This window comes from Dermacentor andersoni, chromosome 3 (genome assembly GCF_023375885.2).
Source record: "Dermacentor andersoni chromosome 3, qqDerAnde1_hic_scaffold, whole genome shotgun sequence".
Classification (NCBI taxonomy): domain Eukaryota; kingdom Metazoa; phylum Arthropoda; class Arachnida; order Ixodida; family Ixodidae; genus Dermacentor; species Dermacentor andersoni.
The window spans coordinates 13,363,854-13,382,539 of record NC_092816.1 but is presented as its reverse complement, the minus strand read 5'-3'; the positions used below and the strand labels follow the sequence as shown (position 1 = coordinate 13,382,539).

General features: G+C 43.5%; 1 protein-coding gene across 3 annotated transcripts in view; it reads right to left on the bottom strand.

Annotated features, from left to right (window-relative positions):
• Positions 1-18,616, bottom strand: part of LOC126520913 (cellular tumor antigen p53-like) — a 102,051-nt gene extending 83,435 nt beyond the window's left edge. Inside the window, exons 1-4 of one of the 3 annotated variants that reach the window (XM_055065613.2) lie at positions 18,475-18,615; positions 15,677-15,739; positions 4,832-4,950; positions 3,199-3,274 (exon numbers count right to left, since the gene is read on the bottom strand). In XM_055065613.2, the coding sequence (XP_054921588.1) occupies positions 3,199-3,274; positions 4,832-4,920 (165 nt within the window). In that variant the 5' untranslated portion in view covers positions 4,921-4,950; positions 15,677-15,739; positions 18,475-18,615. Of the gene's footprint in view, positions 1-3,198; positions 3,275-4,831; positions 4,951-15,676; positions 15,740-18,474 lie in introns of all 3 variants that reach the window. The other 2 variants (XM_050169740.3, XM_050169739.3) reach the window with 2 other exon arrangements.
• Positions 18,617-18,686: the final 70 nt, after the last annotated feature.

Genomic DNA, 18,686 nt, shown 5'->3' with positions numbered 1-18,686 from the left:
ATTGAGTCGGATATATTCAAATACAAATGAAAAGGAGATGCATAAATAAGTAAATATTTTTGAATATGAGCTATTTCTATCAACTGATAGCAAGCTCATCGGTATGAGGCCTGAACGTTGTCACAACCAAGATTCTCAGCAGCTGGGAAGTCAACCTCAACTGTCCTGACATACTCTCAGCCCGTACACAACATCTCAGTGTTGGGTTCACTGCTTTAAAGAGAAGAGTTTATTTTGGTATGGATGAGGGACACCTGCATCTTGGAGTCAGCCAACACTTTGTTTTTTGAGCTCAAGCTTCTTCAAAGAGGCGGCGGCACGCTTCCTTTCCCGTTAATTCCTCAGTGCGCCGGTCCTTTCTGTTCTCATCCTCCATCTGCCACGCATTCACACCATGGATCATTTGAAGCATCCCCTTGGTCAGTTGTACAGTCAACATCCTATTTTTCAGACTCCCTAGGGGCCGCAAGAACATCAGAAAACTCGGGCAGTCCGAAAAAAATGAATGCATCTCTTTCACTGCCCTTAAGGGCTAAAATTGCCACAGGCACGTCCGAAAAAGCTCTTCAGGCCTGCCAGTACACTTATTAGGCATATCAGTGCTCATACTGTGACAGGAGACAGGGGTGCACGCGTGTTTAATTAAAGTGACACTAAAGCAAAACAATAAATCAGTTTAGACTAATGAAGCATTGCTTGAGAACCCTGCAGGGAGTCATTTCAAAAAAATAGTTTGATTATTAGATGAGAAAATGAAGGTTCAAGTATCAGTATTTGAATTTCGCGCTGAAAACCCAGCGCCTGTACGTCAGTGTGACGTCAGGGATTCCAAAGTATGTTTTCGCATTTGGGCCGCGTTGGCTGAACAAAGGTTCCCGAAACTTGCCATGTTTAATATTTGGTTCCTTTAGAACACAATGTAGTCAATCTGTACCGCTATATATAATTAGTAGGCCCTAGAAGATGCCATCAAAATCCAAGACGTCACAGCCCCCAGGTGCGGGAACTTAAGTAGGCGTTGCCACCCATATTTCGTTCTTGCGCTTTTTCTAGCTTACCAAACGTCTTATATCGTTGTAAGAATGGTGTTTTCGGTGTTGTAGAACAGTAATTTACTGATGCAGAAGAAATCATTTTTCACTTTAGTGTCCCTTTATAGAATACATACTGTGTCCCGTGACAATTGCCCCTTCCCACGCTTGTTATGCTTCACCGCGTAACACTGCTGTAATAAGGCGAAGCTAACTTTTGAAAACTGGCATTACGCAACGCGCTGCGCTCTGCGAGCTTCGAAGCCAATCGCGAGGATTACAAAGGCGGAGTCAGTGCCAGTGCTGATAGCGGCGAATTATTTCAATGAAAAACACGGTACCACATGGCAAGAAGCTTAATAGCGAACGTAGAAGCAGCTAAGCCTAACGTTGCCGCGGTGGTGGCTACGGCTGCCAGCGGATCTGCGTGCGAGAGTGCTGGTTTGAGGTGGCGAGATAATCAAAATGGCGGCGGTGGTGGCTTTGATTAATGCCATTTCAGACCTGCAGTCAGGGGAATCTACATTGACTATATGGAGCACGTGGTGGTGCCACAAAGCCGTGCGAATTATCGGGCATGTCCGAAAAATCGGGCAATGGAAAATCGGCCGTTAACTACTGTGGCAATAGAGAGTTTTGGCAGTGCCAAGTTACCATACGGTAAGTGCGGCAATACCGTACCGGTCGAGGACTGCGCATGCGCGCACTTAACCGTACGGAAAGACTTTCCGTACGGTATACTGGACGGTAAGGAGTCGGTAAGGCTCGGCTCGCACACTTTTGCGAGCCGAGTCGCAGCTAGCCAAAACAGTGAGAAACTGGTGTCGGCCGCAGAGTCCACGTTGTGCATGGCCACGTCTCGTGTGCATTTTTTCACCATGATAGAACCAAGGCAAGCGTTCACTTCAATTCACCTTCTACGGCGAGACGAAGTGGCAGCAAATATGACAGCCCATCTAACCGGAAGGTAAATTTTGGCTTAACTGAACCTGTGGCCGTACGTACGCTTCTTAACAGGCGATTAATGTACTCTGGTTTATGAGAAAGAAATATTAAAAGAAGAGAAAATCATCCGAAAACAAAACAGATAATAAAAAGTGGCATAAAACAAAAGAACACTTCAGGTAGGTGGCACTATCTAGTGATGCGGAGTTTACTTAGAGGGGACGCAGAGTTTTTATTGTAGTGACTAACTATATTCTACTTATTTGCTGTTGTAAAGTGTCGGCAGCGGTGTCACAATTTACAGCAAACAAACCCTTTTTTATCTATTGATTAGATAAGAACACCTACCTATGTAACAAAAGAAGGTTTCACATGTTGCAAGACAGTGTCACAAGATGTCGCTACCGGCCTTGTGAGTGTAATTAAGGGGCTTTATGTGAGTGGCGTCTAGGTTTGCCCTAGCCGGGCACTTCTGTAACGAATAATTCGTGTATGGACAAGCTAAAGCTTTCTGATATTCGCCAAAATTAATATTTCGCGCTCAGCACATACCGTAGTTATTGTATTTTGCAAAGCCCCAATGTTAGCCGCTGTCATCATTATCACATTACCGTATGCATCGAGCGGCACACGCAGCTAAAACATCTTCGGTCATCGCCGTATGTTAGTACGAAACGGTAATACCGTACAGTATACAGCACTTACCGTACCGTAATACGGCACTGCTAAAACTCTCTAATACCTCGTGCCGATGACGCGGCGTCAATGACGATTCGTTGCGATTCCTGTTACTGGAGCCAGCATTAACACGACTTTCATTCCCTTTCAATAAAGTTCCAGCTAATTTTCCCTGATAGAAGCACAATTTCACTGAGTTTTCCCTGAGTACATCCAGACAATTCAAATTCCCTGAGAATTCCCGGTTGGTAGACACCCTGGTATTTTTTGTTTACTTCCTTGCTCCTACCTGGGCCTGGCTAGGGCCTGCAATATGTGCAAAATAAAAGGATAATGCATCGCTTCTGATTTATCACACACTGGCGATGGTGCATATGCTCAGTTTTATGACAACTTGGCTAGAATGCAAGTGTCAGCCTCATCATTACTCTATTCTTCGTTTATGTCCATTGTAGTACTGCAAATCTTTGGTCCGTGAAAGTGATGTCTTGACCCAAACAGACAACCTAATAAACTGTTGGCAATGTGAACCAAAGGCACTTACCATTATGTCCATATCATCAATGTCAAGAGGAGTGATCTGGTAGTGGTCAACCTCAAGACGGCCAGCGTCACCAGAACTGTACAAGGGCATCAAACACATATAGTCTCAGTGACACATTAAGTGCACAGGAAATTTTTTGGCATTCCCACTTGATTGTGGCTTTAAAGCATGACGGGTACATTTTCTTTAAACTCCATTCGCTACTCATTTTTAAACTCTAAATGCTATTTTCATTAAAGTTGTAACATTTAAATGTTGTGCATATTTCTCCTTTACTGCTAATTCCTCTATAATTGCTGCCATTTGTTAGCATCACCTGACCACATAACAACCAGACTATGTTCAGTGAAAGCCAAACTTAATTTCTACATCTCCTGGGCAGCAGCTTGTCTGAATTCAGAGGTGACAAAATGTACTCTGCTGTTATTTTGTCTATTTTTTTCAGTCATCGAACTGCTTCCCTTTTCGCAAGAAATGGAAACTGGGCAAGGTATTTCCATTCCACAAACAAGCTGACTCTGTCACCCACCAACTACCACTTATCTCATTAACAAGCCTTCCCAGCAAAATCTTGGAAGCATGTATTACATTTCGCAGAGTTCCTGTAGAATGATTCGTTTTTAAACGTCAGCATGGTTTCTAGAAAAACCATCGTAAAAAAATGCAGCTTTTGACATTTGAACTCTTTACAAATGCTGATTTGCAGATTGAAACTGGTTCCATATTCTCAAATCTTGCAAAAGCCTATGATTACGTCTCTATCAATTAATTTTTTCATGGTAATAAACTTAACAATGACCAAGAATCATTCTTTCAAGTCAAAATCTTTCTACCACATTTTTAATATGGCTTGCCTAAGTGAATCCCTTTCTCACCAACAGACAGCATATGACTTCATACTCTGCCACAAAATAACTGATTTCGCTGATTCCGCCCACCAACCTCCAGCATGACCTTGACCATAGGCCGTCTCTGAATGGTGCTAAAGTAATATAGATAGCTCAATACAGAAAAAATGTAAAGCTATCAGAGTATATTTCTCAAGTAATGGTACTGACATATTCTATAATGAGTAAAGTGCTACAGCACCCAAGTGTACAAATTAGAAGTAATCTCCTGTGGCATGTGTACGTTAGCTACAAAACTAAAAATGCCCAACTGCATGTTTGGCTGCTTATTTCACAACTTCAGCTCTGCATTCACTTTCTTCAAACTTGCATGACACATTCTATAACTTGGGGCTTGGTCAATGCCAGAATATGCCCCTGTCATTTGGAACCAGAGCCAGACCATCATAATCCGCTCACTCAAAAGCATTCACAAGTGTTCCAACCATATAGTGAAACTGAAATAATTAACCAGTGACTACGATACATCTACTGATGTCCACTGTCACAGTAATGCATGCTTAAACAAAAGTATTATCTGAATTGCACTGTCGGAAGAAAATTATATATTTATTCCAACAGCAGGTATGCGTGCTGAATGTTAGGGTTAATAAACACTTAAGTACAGCTACTGGGTATTTAACACTAAAGTTGACTGTCTTCCCTCAGTCTCACTGTAAGCACCCCCACATTGGAAGCATGCAGTACCTCATGTTTATATGTGATTATGTTATGCTAAAGCTTACCCGGTGTTAAATGCTGGCCACGAATTTCCAAGGGTGCCTTTCAATTCTTGAACCAGGGTAGCAACAGAGCTTGGGCTTAATGCCGCCATTGGTGGCGTGCACTCGAGCTCACCTATTCCCTGTAAGCATGACAACAATCATGTATCCTGCACGTTGTTCCCAACTGGTAAAATTTAACAAGCAAAGAGCAAGAACACACAGTAGCACAGTATTTGAAACACTTAAAATTTCTTATGTTGTAGTTTTAACAAAACTCTGTGCTTTCTCCATTTCTTGTTTACAATGCCTACAGATCCATTAGAAGTGTTCCATTTGTAGCTGTGAGTCAGGCGGTGGCATGGAGCAGAGGTAGAATGCTGGGCCTCTAAATCTGCAGGTCGTGAGCTTGAACCCTCCTACAGTAGACAACATTTTCAGGCTTGGAGTGGTGCCTGATGTCAGAAAGGAAAAATAAATAAAAAGCCAAGAGCCAGTGGGGCTATACTAGTCCAGGTACAACCAAATTAGGAAGGCCCACTAAGCTTAAACAAAGACACCCCCTCGCCACAACATGACTTGGCCTCCCTGGTGCAGTGTTTGGCCACTACCTCCCGCATGACCCCTACAATTAACCCATGGCCCTCATTCCCCAGCAGCTGCGGAGCACCTGACCAAGGCAGTGGTCAGACCTGTGACACGGCAGAGGGTGCTAAGAATCTGTGGATCCGGACAGGCTGCCACTGGAAACTGAACCTGGCATCGCTCAATATAAAAGCCCTCTTGAGTGAAGCTAGCTTAGCAGGACTTTTTGAGGAATTACCAGACATTGCGTGGGATATTATTGGCCTTAGTGAGGCTAGAAGAACTGGTGAGGTTTATACAGTGTTGACTAATGGCCACATCCTCTGCTACAGACTTCCAGGTAAGAGACAATATGGGGGAGGACTCCTAATCCACAAGGAAATAGCAAGCAACATTGATGAATTCTACAGCATTAATGAGAAGGTAGCAGTATTGTAATAAAGCTGAATAGGAGGTATAGAATAAGGGCAGTACAAGCCTATGCTTGAACCTCCAGTCACGATGATGAATAGAAGTTTTATGAAGGTGTTGAATTAGCGATGAGAAAAGTGCAAACTTGGTATATTGTAGTCACGGGTGACTGCAATGCAAAAGCGGGGGAAAAGCAGGCTGGTGAACAAGTAATTGGCAACTACGGCATCGATCCTAGAAACGCTAGAGAAGAGGCATTGGTAGAACTCGCGGAATAGAATAAGCTGCGAATAATGAACACCTTCTTCCGGAAGCGCAGCACAGAAAGTGGACCTGGAAAAGCCCTCATGGTGAAATAAGAAATGAAATTGATTTCATACTTTCTGCCGATCCCAGCATAGTGCCGTATGTAGAAGTGTTAGGCAGGATAAAGTGCAGTGATCATATGTTAGTGAGGTTCAGGATTCACCTTAATTTGAAGAGAGAAAGCAAAATTTGGTAAAGAAAAGAACATGCCACCCTAGATGCAGCAAGGGTAAAAGCAGACGAGTTCAGGCTGGTTCTTGCAAGCAATTATGCAGCTTTAGAACAGAGGTAGAGGTATGATGACATAGAGGTAATAAATGAAACCGTAGCTAGGCTAATTTCAGGAGCAGCAATTGAAGTGGGAGGTAAGGCACCAAGGCAACCAGTAGGTAAGCTCTCCCAAGTAACAAAGGACCTAATATAGAAATGACAAAGCATAAAAGCATCGAACTCAAGTGATCAGACAGAATTTGCGAAACTGTCAAAACTGATCAACAAGAAAAAAGTAAGGGATATTCGAAATTATAATGTGAGAAAGACCGAGGAAGCAGTAAAAAATAGACGCAGCATGAAATAAGTGAGAAGAATTGGCATAGGACAAGCCAAAATGTATGTCATCAACCAGGTAGTCAAGAAATCTGCAGAGTACAATCAACCTCTCTATATGGCTTTCGTAGATTATGGAAAGGAATTTGATTCAGTAGAAATACCAGCAGTCATACATGGATACCTTGGGAAATATCTACAAAGATTCCACAGCTATCATGATTCTCCACAAGAAAAGCAGAAAGGGGTCAGGCAAGGAGACACAATCTCTCGAATGCTATTCACTGCATTCTTGCAAGTATTCAGGCTATTAAACTGGGAAGGCTTAGGAGTGAGGATCAATGGCGAATATCTCAGCAACCTTCAGTTTGCAGATGAAATTGTCCTGTTCAGCAAAAGTGAGGACGAATTACAACAAATTATTGAGGACCTTAACAGGAAAAGCGTAACAGTGGGGTTGAAGATTAATATGTGGAAGACAAAGATAATGTTCAATAGCCTGACAAGGGAACAAGAGTTCAGAATCGCCAGTACCTCTACAGTCTGTAAAGGAGTATGTTCATCTAGGTAAATTACTTACACAGGACCCTGATCATGAGAAGAAAATTTACAGAAGAATAAAAATGGGTTGGAGTACATACGACAGGCATTGCCAGACCCTGACTGGAAGATTACCACTACCATTGAAAAGAAAGGTGTACAATCACGGCATTCTACCGGTGCTAACATATGGGGCAGAAACTTGGAGGTTGACAAAGAAGCTTGAGAACAAGTTCAGGACTGGGCAAAGAGCGATAGAAAATGTTAGGCACAACAATAAGAGACAGGAAGAGAGCAGTGTGGATCAGAGAGCAAACAGGGACAGCCAATATTCTAAATGACATTAAGTGAAAAAAATGCAAGCTGTGCAGGCCATATAATGCACAGGATAGATAACCAGTGGACATTATAGTTACAGAATGAATGCCAAGAGAAGGGAAGTGCAGTCAAGGACGGCAGGAAACAAGGTGGGGTGATGAAATTTGGAAATTTGCAAGCACAAGTTGGAATCAGTTGGGAGAGGACAGGGGTAATTGGAGATCGCAGGGAGAGTCCTTCGTTCTGCAGTGGACATAGAAATAGGCTGATGATGATGATGATGAACAAATCCTAGAAGACAACAGAGTGTCATGATCTAGCTGCACTAGTGCTAATTAACATTGAATTCTGAGGTTTTACGTGCTAAAACCTGCACAATTGCATGGCTTATCATACATAAGGTGGTATGATATGTTCCACACACAAGAGTGCAGCCAGCAGATGTGTTGTATTAAGGAAACACATTTACTGGGAGCACATGCAAGCTGGAAGTATATTTGAACACACAACACCCACATGTGCAAGATAAGTATTCACACATATCTCCAGCAGCTGATAAAAGTGATTGAAGGTACAGCTTTTCTTGTCATGGTGCAAAAATAACATGCGCAAGCACCAAACAACCAAATAAACATGGTGATTAGAGTGCAGGCACCCCCCCCCCCCACCCCAATCGAAGGGCACAAAAACAAAATTAAGGGAGACTGCTAAATTTGGCAAAAGTCGCAATGGATAGGCACCCTATGAAGATGTGAGGTGGTTTCACGCTGAAGGTATAACAAGAGAAGGGGCAGGTAACTACTCAGTAGGTGATGCAACAGCAGCAGAAAGCTAGTGGATCCCTCAAACTTTTCTTGAAAGTTCTGTAAATAAGTGCAGAAATTAATGTTGCTGGGAGCCCAGCTCATTGCACCCACTTACATGTTACTTAAGTCTGCAAGCATCCACATATCAGGGTGTCTACCAAGTTGACATTTCCAAATTCCCAGGGTTTTCCAGGTTATTCCCGAGTGCCTTCATGAAATTCCCCGAGCGACACAGAACTTTAATGTCAAAGCAGGCTGGCCACCATAACGCCCGATGCTGTCACTCACTAATAAGCATGATGTGTTGTTGGGCAAGTTGGTTCATTGTATTTGGAAAGATTGGATGCGCTTTATAGACAATCACAAGGACGAAGACGGGACCTGATGTGGTTGTGCTGGCAGTTGTTAAAACGCTTGAAAAGAGGCTAAAAGCGCCTCAAAAAGTAAACACTCATGTAGCCAACAAAGCTTCCAAGCCAGTCGTAATCCCTTATGTTCATAGAACTGCACACAATCTGAAAAAGATAGCAACCAAGCATGGTGTCCCACTCATTTTCTCGGCTACCTGCAAGCTGAGTCACCTTTGCACCCGCACTGGGAGACCTCACGCCAGAAAGAAGCAAGGTGGCTGTGGCACGAAACACAAGAACCCCCATGCAGATTGCCAAGTTGGCAGTATTTATCAGATTCCCCCGACATGTGGCAAAACCTACATGCGAATCCGTGAACACGAAAGGTCTATTAAAAACCGGGAGCAACGTCATTTACCCATGCATTGCCTAGATCATAAATGCAGGCCTCTGCTCAACCAGGTTAAGATCCTGCGCAAGTGCAGTAACGAAAAAGCACGGGAACTTATAGAGGCATATTATATAAAAAAGGAGGGACAAGCATGCATCAGTGACACATCGGTCATGCTTTACAATGGGGAGGCACGTTTCCTAGAAAATATGATTAGCTGAGCCACGCCATTGGGTTTTTTCTGATTTTGTGTTTTTTTTTCTCCTCTTATCTGCTGCTGATACCCTGATGTGCCTGCGCTGGCATGAACTGATATTTAAGTGTTTCCCTTGAACAAACCTCAGTTGTTAGTTTGCACCTGTCCCGTCTTCTTCCTTGTGATTGTCTACAAAGCACATCCAATCTTTCCAAATACTAATAAGCATGCTAAAAAAATTTAAATATAAACTACTTAATCCAGTTTGAATAGTAAGGAGTAGTGTATATTTTATTCAAAGAGAAAACGGACGAGAGGGGTTAGTAAAATGCACAGCAAATAAAATATCTTCGAAAAATTGCAAATAGAGTCGAACACTTTGAAATACGATTAATAAGGAGGTGGATACATAAGCAAATCTTTTCGAGTATAAACTATTTCTATCAACTCACAGCAAGCTCACTGGTATGAGGCCTGAACTTTGTCACAAGTGAGATTCTCTGTCAGCAGCTGGAAAGTCAACCTAAAGTGTCCCGATATATTCTCAGCCTGCGCGCAACGCCTAAGTGTTGCGTTTCACTACATTAAAGAGTTTATTTTGGTTTGAAAGAGGGACACCTGCATCTCCTCATCAGCCAACAATGTTTTTTGAGCTCAAGCTCCTTCAAAGAAGTGGTGGCATGCTCCCTTTTCCATTCATTCCTCAATGTGTCAGTCCTTTGTTCTCGTTCTCCTTCTGCCGCCCGTTCGCCCCACGGGCCACTTGAAGCATCCTCTTAGTCAGTTGTACAGTCAACGTCCCGGTTTTTCGGACTCCTTAGGAGCCACGAAAACGTCCAAAAAATCAGGCAGTCCGAAAACATGAATGCAAGAGAGAATATTTAATGGCAGAAAGGTGGAGAGGTCAGCCTGAGTGAAGTGCCTCTAGCCTGCTACTCCACACTGGGGAAGGGGTTTGGGGGAATAACAGAGATAGGATGTGAAGAGGAAGGAGGGTGGCGGTATGGTGAATATGATGAGGCCAGCACAACATAGTTTCTCTGAAACGCGTACATGTATGCTTCACAGCACGGCACAGTCATCTTCGCGGGCAGAGGTGGAAATTACTGCAGTGTAGCTAGGAGATTGTCTATAGCTTTCATAATTTTTGTCGCTGTTAGTGCCACTGGCATTTTTAAACCAGACAGTAGCAGCTGCAGGGTGTCGATTATTTGTCGCAGCATAGTTTTGATGACAGAGTCCAATGATGATATCCGAGTGCACAGTCCTTGCTCGCACTGACAGACTAAGTACCGTGTGTGTGTCGGCAAGCGTGGCCATACATTCGATTTCAGGTTTGCGCGGCTTCTTTGAAGCACTGGCTTGAAGAGATCTACTGATGCCAATTCAACTACCTTCTGCTGGGCCTGTGGAATTGTAGCCAGTTAGCTCTTGTTTGGCCCTACAGCTTGTCCACACTGACGATGATAACCGGATGATGACCAAATGATGACCGGAGGAGACGTTCGTCTCCTCCGGTGCTGCCCTGACGCTGCTGCCTCCTTGTGGAACGTACTTGTCTTGCTCATTTGGCTCAGTATTTCTGTCTCCTTTTTCTGTTTAGGACAATCCTTGGATTTGGCTTTGTGGGGTCCGTGACAATTCGAGCACTACATTTCTTTTACTGTGCATGAAGATACGTCATGGCTGCCGGCACAGCAGAGGCATGCCATCTGGCCTGTGCGGACAGCGCTGACATGGCCTAGCTTTAGGCACTTGTGGCATTGCAGTGGTCGGGGCACATAAGGATGCACCGGGTGTCTCACGTAGCCCGCCTTGACATGATCAGGTAGCGTGTCTCCCTTGAAAAGAAGCTTGATGCTCATCTAGCGACCGAAGCAGTGAAAATCGATGACCTTCACTATTAAAGACAGAAGCCTTTCTAGCTCTTCGTCGCTGATGTCAATCATGACATCGGAAATAACATGTGCCCTAGTCTAACCACTGCGCACAATGAACGACCGGACTTCTATGTGTCCTAGTAGGCGCATGGTTTTCAATTTTTCTAAGACGACCTGCGTCACTACTTCCACTGTGACTACGTTTTTATTGGTGTTGAAACGCATTTCAATAATTCCTTTGGGAGCCACATTACCAAGGTAGGTGTTAAGAATCTGTCTGTGTACAGAATTTAAATTCTTAGAGATGTCCAGAGGCACAAAAGCAATCCTGTAAGTCGGAGCAGGTGGTCCATTGGGGCCCTGCTCCCTCACGTCTTTGGTTGTCTTGCGGTATTTCCTCTTCAGTCCCTTGCCCTCCATGACAGAGTAGTCGTCATGGGAGTCCACTGGCTTGCTGATGTAAAAACAGAAACCGGGCATCTCCGTGTCCACGTGGCAAGCCTTACACTATATTATATCCCTGTGGGACGCAGTGCGAAGAGGCGTGCTTTACACAAGTGATGGCGCGCTGTCTGTCATCACCTCGGACGACTTCTCCTACAAGAAGCACAACTAAAACCCCTGTCACACTGGAAGCTTTAATGTCATTCGAATCGAATGGCATTCGGCGCAACGAATGTCATTCGCCCGCGGAGGTGCTACACTAGAAAAATTAATGTCATTTGGTGGCGATATCAATGGCGATCATCCCTAAAAAAACGTGGCGACTAAAATGAAACAAGATAGGTATCAAGTGCTTGCATAAGCAATCCATATATTTAAAAATAGTTTTGGGGCGTCGCTTCACTGAAAAAAAAAATTATTTTAGTAATGCGTGTAAAAAAAAAGTTCAATTTCAGACTATGTGGCCACTATAAGCCAAAACAAGGCTTAGCCACATGAGTAGCCGATAAATTGAAAACAAACAAAATGGCTGACATGGCGACGCTGGACGACGACGCTAAGTTGCAGCAGGTGAAGTGATTTGTTGCTGCGTACTTTGCATTACGAGCAAGGCATAATAATCAGAGGAAATGATTAGATGTTCTATGGCCGACGAGCAGAGTGGCGGCGGCATGGGCGGCGACCAGACGCTGCTGAGCTGGAGAGTAACAACATTTTTCGACAGCCTGTTGCACACATTTTGTCTCTTTAAAATAACAAGTCAATTAAAACTTGCAAAAAGTTATTATTTCTTTATGAGTACGGCTTTCAATTTGCAAACGCTCTGTCCTGTTTTGCTTTGTTTCTGGGGTTGAGAGTACACATTCGCTCCGAGTGTGAAGCCGAATAAGTTTTTCGAACTCATTCGATTGCAAAAGTCATTCGGTGCTAATGGCATTAAATATTGCTGTGTAGCAACCAAATAATGTCATTCGATGCTAATGCCATTCGGTTCGAATGACATTAAAACTCCCAGTGTGACAGGGGTATAAGCCTCCACTATGACAAAACTATTGCACCAAGGCAAGAAGCTACGCTTGCTAAGATCACTTAGTCTTCATCGACTAAAAAAAATGAATGCAAGTCTTTTAGAGCTCTTAGGGGCTCTAATCACCACAGGCACGTCCGAAAAAGCTCTGAAGGCCTGCCAGTACACTTATTAGGTATATCAGTGCTCATACTATGACAGGAGATGGTGCGTGCATGCGCGCATAATTAAGGAATACATACTGTGTCCTGTGACAATTGCCCCTTCCTCCGCTTGTTAAGCTTCATCGCAATACTTTGCATATGCTTCACCGCGTAATATTGCCGTATCGAGGCGAAGCTGACTTTCGGAAACTGGTGTCATGCAACGCGATGTGCATTCAGAGCTCCGAAGCTACTCGCAAGGATTACAAAGGTGGAGTCGATGTCATTGCTGACAGCGGCGAATTCTTTCAATGAAAAATACAGCCCCGAACGTCGAAGCAGCTATGCCTAGCGTTGCCGTGGTCGTGGCTATGGCTGTCAGCGGCGAGATAATCAAAATGGCGGCGGTGCTGGCTTTGATTAATGACATTTCGGACCTGCGATCCCGGCAAAAAGTCCGAAAAGTCAGACGGCAAAGGGTTCTTGAGCCCGACATTTCAGACGTTCTTATATATTGACTATGGGGTATGTGGTGGTGTTGCGAAGCCGTGTGAATTATCGGGCATGTCTGTAAAATTGGGCATCCGGGAAATCAGTTGTTGACTGTACACTGGCAACTCCTCCAGCCGACGACAGGGCATCAAAGACGATTCGTTGCGATTCCTCTCTGTTACTCGAGCCAGCATTAGTGCGACTTGCATTCCCTTTCAATAAAATTGCAGCTAATTTTCCTGATAGAAACACAAATTCCCTCAGTTTTCTCTGAGTATTTCCAGACTATTTTAAATCCCTGAAAATTCCCGGTTTTCCCAGTTGGTAGACACCCTGATATATGAGGGACATTCCCAACGTAAGTTTCGTCATTTGTTTTTTTTTAAAAAGAACATGGTACACCAAGTGAAACAAACAATCGCCATAAGAATCTACGCCCGTTGCAGGTTCAATGACAGAAGGAGTGTTAGTGGAGAAAAAATTACGCATGCACTGAGCGTCAAAGAAAAAAAGAGTAGCAGCAGAACGGCATGCTGGAAGTTATTCGAGTGTAAATCATGGTGGCAGACTGACATGTGCTGACAATGTGGTCGCCAATGGAAGCGCATGCTGTTATTCGGTATGAATGGGCACTTGGGACATACTATCTGTCATCCATGAATGCCTACGAATTGTGTATGGTGAAGAAGTCATGTCTGAGGCCTTGTATTGCAGTGCACCGAGTTTTACCAGAGTAGTTTCTTCAAACTGATCGCATGCCACGACAAATCAATGTCGTTGGTGACTACGAGGAAAAATAGAGGAAAAATAGTGCAACGTGTATGGTTCATGATGCCATAGTGTATTATTTTTTTTTTGGCCATAAGGTTTCCATGTGAAAATAAATGATGAAACTTACTTTTGGAACGGCCCTTGTATGTGCAGTTATATCAAAACTAGGGTATGCCTGCTTCAGATCATGTTTATACACAAAAGCTAATGCCAAACTTGAAGTTTAATTGCTGCTCCTACGCCTGTTTAACATGCAAGTGAGCAAATGCATGATGGCAGCTGCAGCAACTGAGCAGAACCACCAAGTGCAGACGTGGCTTCGTTTCACATGCATCCTCTTCACGTGACGCATGCCGCTAGCGATGAGTGTCATTTGCAGAGTGTATCTGTGAGAAATGGGTTTGTGCGGTTCCCAAAATTGGCACTGGAGCTTCAATTATCCTTGTTTCACCATTGAAATTATGGGGTTTAACGTGCCAAAACCACTTTCGCCACTGAGCAACCACGGCGGGTCCTTGTTTCAGCATGTGCAAGGAGGAGGTTTTGTCATTCCCCAAAAGCGACGTTAGTTCCTCACTTTTTTTGTGTGTGTGCAAAAATACACTGTGAGGATTCATGCTTACTTCGGTGTCAGTTAATGTTGCAAAGCCTCCTCCAACAACAGACCTCTAGTACTGCAGCCAGAGAGGATAGTGCTATTGAAATTTTGTGTGAAACAGGTCTGTAGGCAGCTCTCGTTCTCAATGCCGTGAGGCATCTTATGCGCCGCCTGGGCCACACAGATGCAAACCACTTGAACACCAGGTATGGTGGGCTTTCAACTATATCATCTCATCCCCTTTTCCTCTCAAGGCATTTGACCAGAAGGGCGATGTCTTGGTTCTAGGTCTGGAATGATTTCTGACCGATGGAGCACAATGCCAAACTACAAGCACGCATGCCCACAGTGAAAAAGAAGAAAAACAGCTACTTGCGCAGCGAACGAGAAGCACAGACTGCTGCTTCATCCCCCACATGTCGACCTATATGGGCGCCACCACCGAAAAAATTACTCTTCCCACATCTATTTATTCCACCACTTCTAGAGAAATGGTGATGCCATGCCAAGCTAGGAAGATCCCTGTGAAAATTCAGATATGCATAGTACGCAGAGGAGGTACCCGCATGCAGGGAGTGGCAGAAGAAGTAGCTGCCTGCTCCAAAGATAATTTTCAAAGAAACATTCAAAGAAAGATCTAAAGAAACGTTGTCTGTCATTTATGAAATGACAGACAACAAATAAAAATATGCCATGACCTTTGAGGTCATGGCATATTTTTTAAGTATTGTGAATGCTGTACTTATCTAAAAAGTGGCAATGAACTTAGTTATGTTTTTATGAACTATTATTTCTTTCCGCCTGTTATTCCATCAGGGCCAAATGATGACAGAACCTATAAGCAACAAGAGCAGCTTCAAGTTCAATGGAGCTTGTCGCTGGGCAAGTTGGTACACCTTAACGACAGCCTGAAATGCGCCAACACAAGCAATGTATCATGAAGTTCAAGTTCCTCCATCAAATTCCTCCTCATCAAACCACCTAATTTTCTGCCATCCTCAACTGCACTTTCCTTCCCTTCGCACACATCCTGTATGTAACACTAGTTAGTAGAACACTTGTTACCTGCCTTATGCATATTTACTCCACTGTTGTTATTCCACTTTTCAATGATGTAATATTTAATACCTGTAAGATAAAATAAACAAAAATATTTTTTAGCCAGCAAGCGTGCCAATGTAGAGCTCAAAGATTACAGATATAACAAACAGGAATTTCCTAGGGCTTCGATCAACGATTTAAGAAAGCTGGAAGTTATTTATTATTATTTTTTTATATACACAATGGCGCCTCGGTTCACGAGCTCGATCTGCTCCGTAACTCCAGTTAGTGGTTCGTTAGCAAAATCAAATTTTTCTTCCTCCAAAGGAAACAATGTAAATTTAATTAAATCATCCAGACTCTAGTGATTGAAACATAGTTTATTTAACACAAATTTATGAAAACAAATTTACTGCTCAGTTCTTTAATGTACAGTGAGGTGCCTGTATGAACAGAGAAAACATACAAAACATCTGGTGGATGAGTGGCAGGCGGCTGAAGCCACTTCCAATAAAAACATTGTGGGGTTCTCCTTCAGGAGTTTCCTCCTCTGTGCTTTGTTTCTTAACTGCAGACTCAGTTTTGGCAAAGAAAAATCTGTTCAATGTGGCTCGTCGGTTTCTTGCACTGCACAACTCTCAAGAAATCAGAAACTGCATTGTCCCCCAAGCTGCAACTTGTTGGTTACAGTTATGTTGGGGTGGTGCCTCTCAAAGAAGTCATTCTGTTTTTCTGGAACAGACTTGATGGCACCACTGCTAGCCTCATCCCTGCCATTCTCTTCCACATAAGAAAATGCCACGACGAGATCTTTCTGTTGCTCACCATACAGTTCAAGTCCTGAGATCCCTTCCCCCTAATGGCCTTTAACAAACTGTATGATCGACGTCCACACCCATGCTGCTACCCAATGGACAATCTCCCTTAAAGAAAGCTTTAGCTCGAGCCGCTCAGATGCCGGCTATTCAAATACACGTAAAACTTGGAAATGCTTTTATGAGAACACCTGAACTGATTTGAATGGAAAATAGAGAATGTTGAATTCCACTGACTGTAGGAAGCAAAAATTTTTATTTAGGGCCTAGAATTCTTTACAACTGTCGAAAATCATTAAATTCAGCAAACTGCATCAGTTTGAGCACCTGAAGTAGATTTATTACAATGTTTACAAGGATTTTGCAAAAGTCCAACTCACATATTAGTACTATAATTAAAATCCGTGTACATCTTTGTCCACATTAAATGCATTGTCTAGGTCCTATGGTTAGATGCTGCTTGAAGAATTGATATATTATTTTGTTGGCGAGTTATACAGTTGTGAACTTGAGTTTCATTCTTGAACTGCAATTTTCAAGAATATCTTTAATAAAAAAATCGATAACCTATATAACAAATCTCCTCCCTACAGTCACTAGACTTTAACTTTTTCTTTTAAACGTAGCAAACTTCATCAATTTCGGTGCAGTGGTTCCTCAGAAAAAAAAGAAAAGAAACAAGACTTCCCCGCTTACATGTAAGCTCTTCTTAACCACATGTGTCACGGGATCGAATCCCGGCCACGGCGGCCGCATTTCGATGGGGGCGAAATGCGAAAATACCCATGTACTTAGGTTTAAGTGCACTTTTAAGAACCCCAGATGGTCCAACTTTCTGGAGTCCCCTACTACGGCGTGCCTCATAATCAGGTCGGGATTTTGGCATGTAAAACCCCGTCACTTCATTTTAACCACATATGATCCTTTCGTTTCATGACACATTCTGGCTACGTCTTTTCTTTTTTTCCCCCCTGAACATTGTAGTACTATTGAACCTTTCTTCTGGAACTGGTGCATCAAATACACAACTTGTATTTTAAGCTTAAAAACCAGTTTCGATGTAAAATTACTATGAGAATTATTTTTTATTTAACATAATATGACCTCATCTGACTGTTCCTCGAGCTACCTCCGCGAGCCCGATACGAAGGTCGATCGTGAACCGAGGCGGGATTCATGAGCCGAACCAAAATTTTGTGAATGCTAATTGTGCTCACAAATTATTGTATGCGAAGCTTTTCACGAACCGAAGCGATCGTAAACCAAGGCAGCACTACATTTGATTTGCGAAAGCTGCAACGAGCGATTCTTCGTCGCTCTTAGCGAGAACATGCACATGGTGAAAAAGAAAGAAAACAAAAGGCATCCCTCGTAGGTGCTCCCAAGAAGCGTTGTTGTTTTGAGGCAACAACAACAAGAGCACGCACAACCACCATGCAGAATCGCCGTCTTGACACTCAAGCTGCGTAGCACAATGCGATACAGGACATAAAAAGTACGTTATACCTCGCAACTACAAGTAGAAATGGAAAAACATGATGTCGTGCACTGTCCCTGCTTTATTTTGTTTATTTTAATGCATTTTCCGTAGCCCCAGATGCAAGAGCTTGCAGACACCGGCAGAGTTTAAAACCGCAGTGTTAAAGCCCAGAGCGGGGCTAAGCCTACGCAACACAGGCGAATTGCCGGCATGTGATGCAATCGGTCGCGTAAAAGCTAGTAACAGTAAAAAGCGCGCACTTTCATGCGAATGATGACATCCCACTAATTGTTCAGTGCTAAATGCATACACTACGCACGCTCTGTTGTGCCGCGCAAAACAGCTTTAGTGCCGTCGATGTCATAACAAAGAATGCACGCACGTGCGTTTGGGCATCTGTTTCGCGCTGCACGCGCATTCGAAAAGAGGAACTCGGCGCTCGCGACAACGCAGACAGCAGCGCGCGAAAGTGCGCGCTGGAATCTACAGGCGCGTTAGCGATTGTAGATATGCACAGGGAGACTTACTTCTCCGATTGCGTTGTCCATCGTGCAGCGAGCCAGTCAAGTTACAGTGAAGCAAGTTCCCTGTCACAAAGGCCCCAAGGCTTCGAAAGGCTGCCGTTACACATACAAACACGAACTCGGCGACACAAACATACACAGTTCGATACCGAAACTAACTCCGCTGTATCGTAATGAACACAATAAGGACAAATCTAAAATTTTCTGCCATGCTT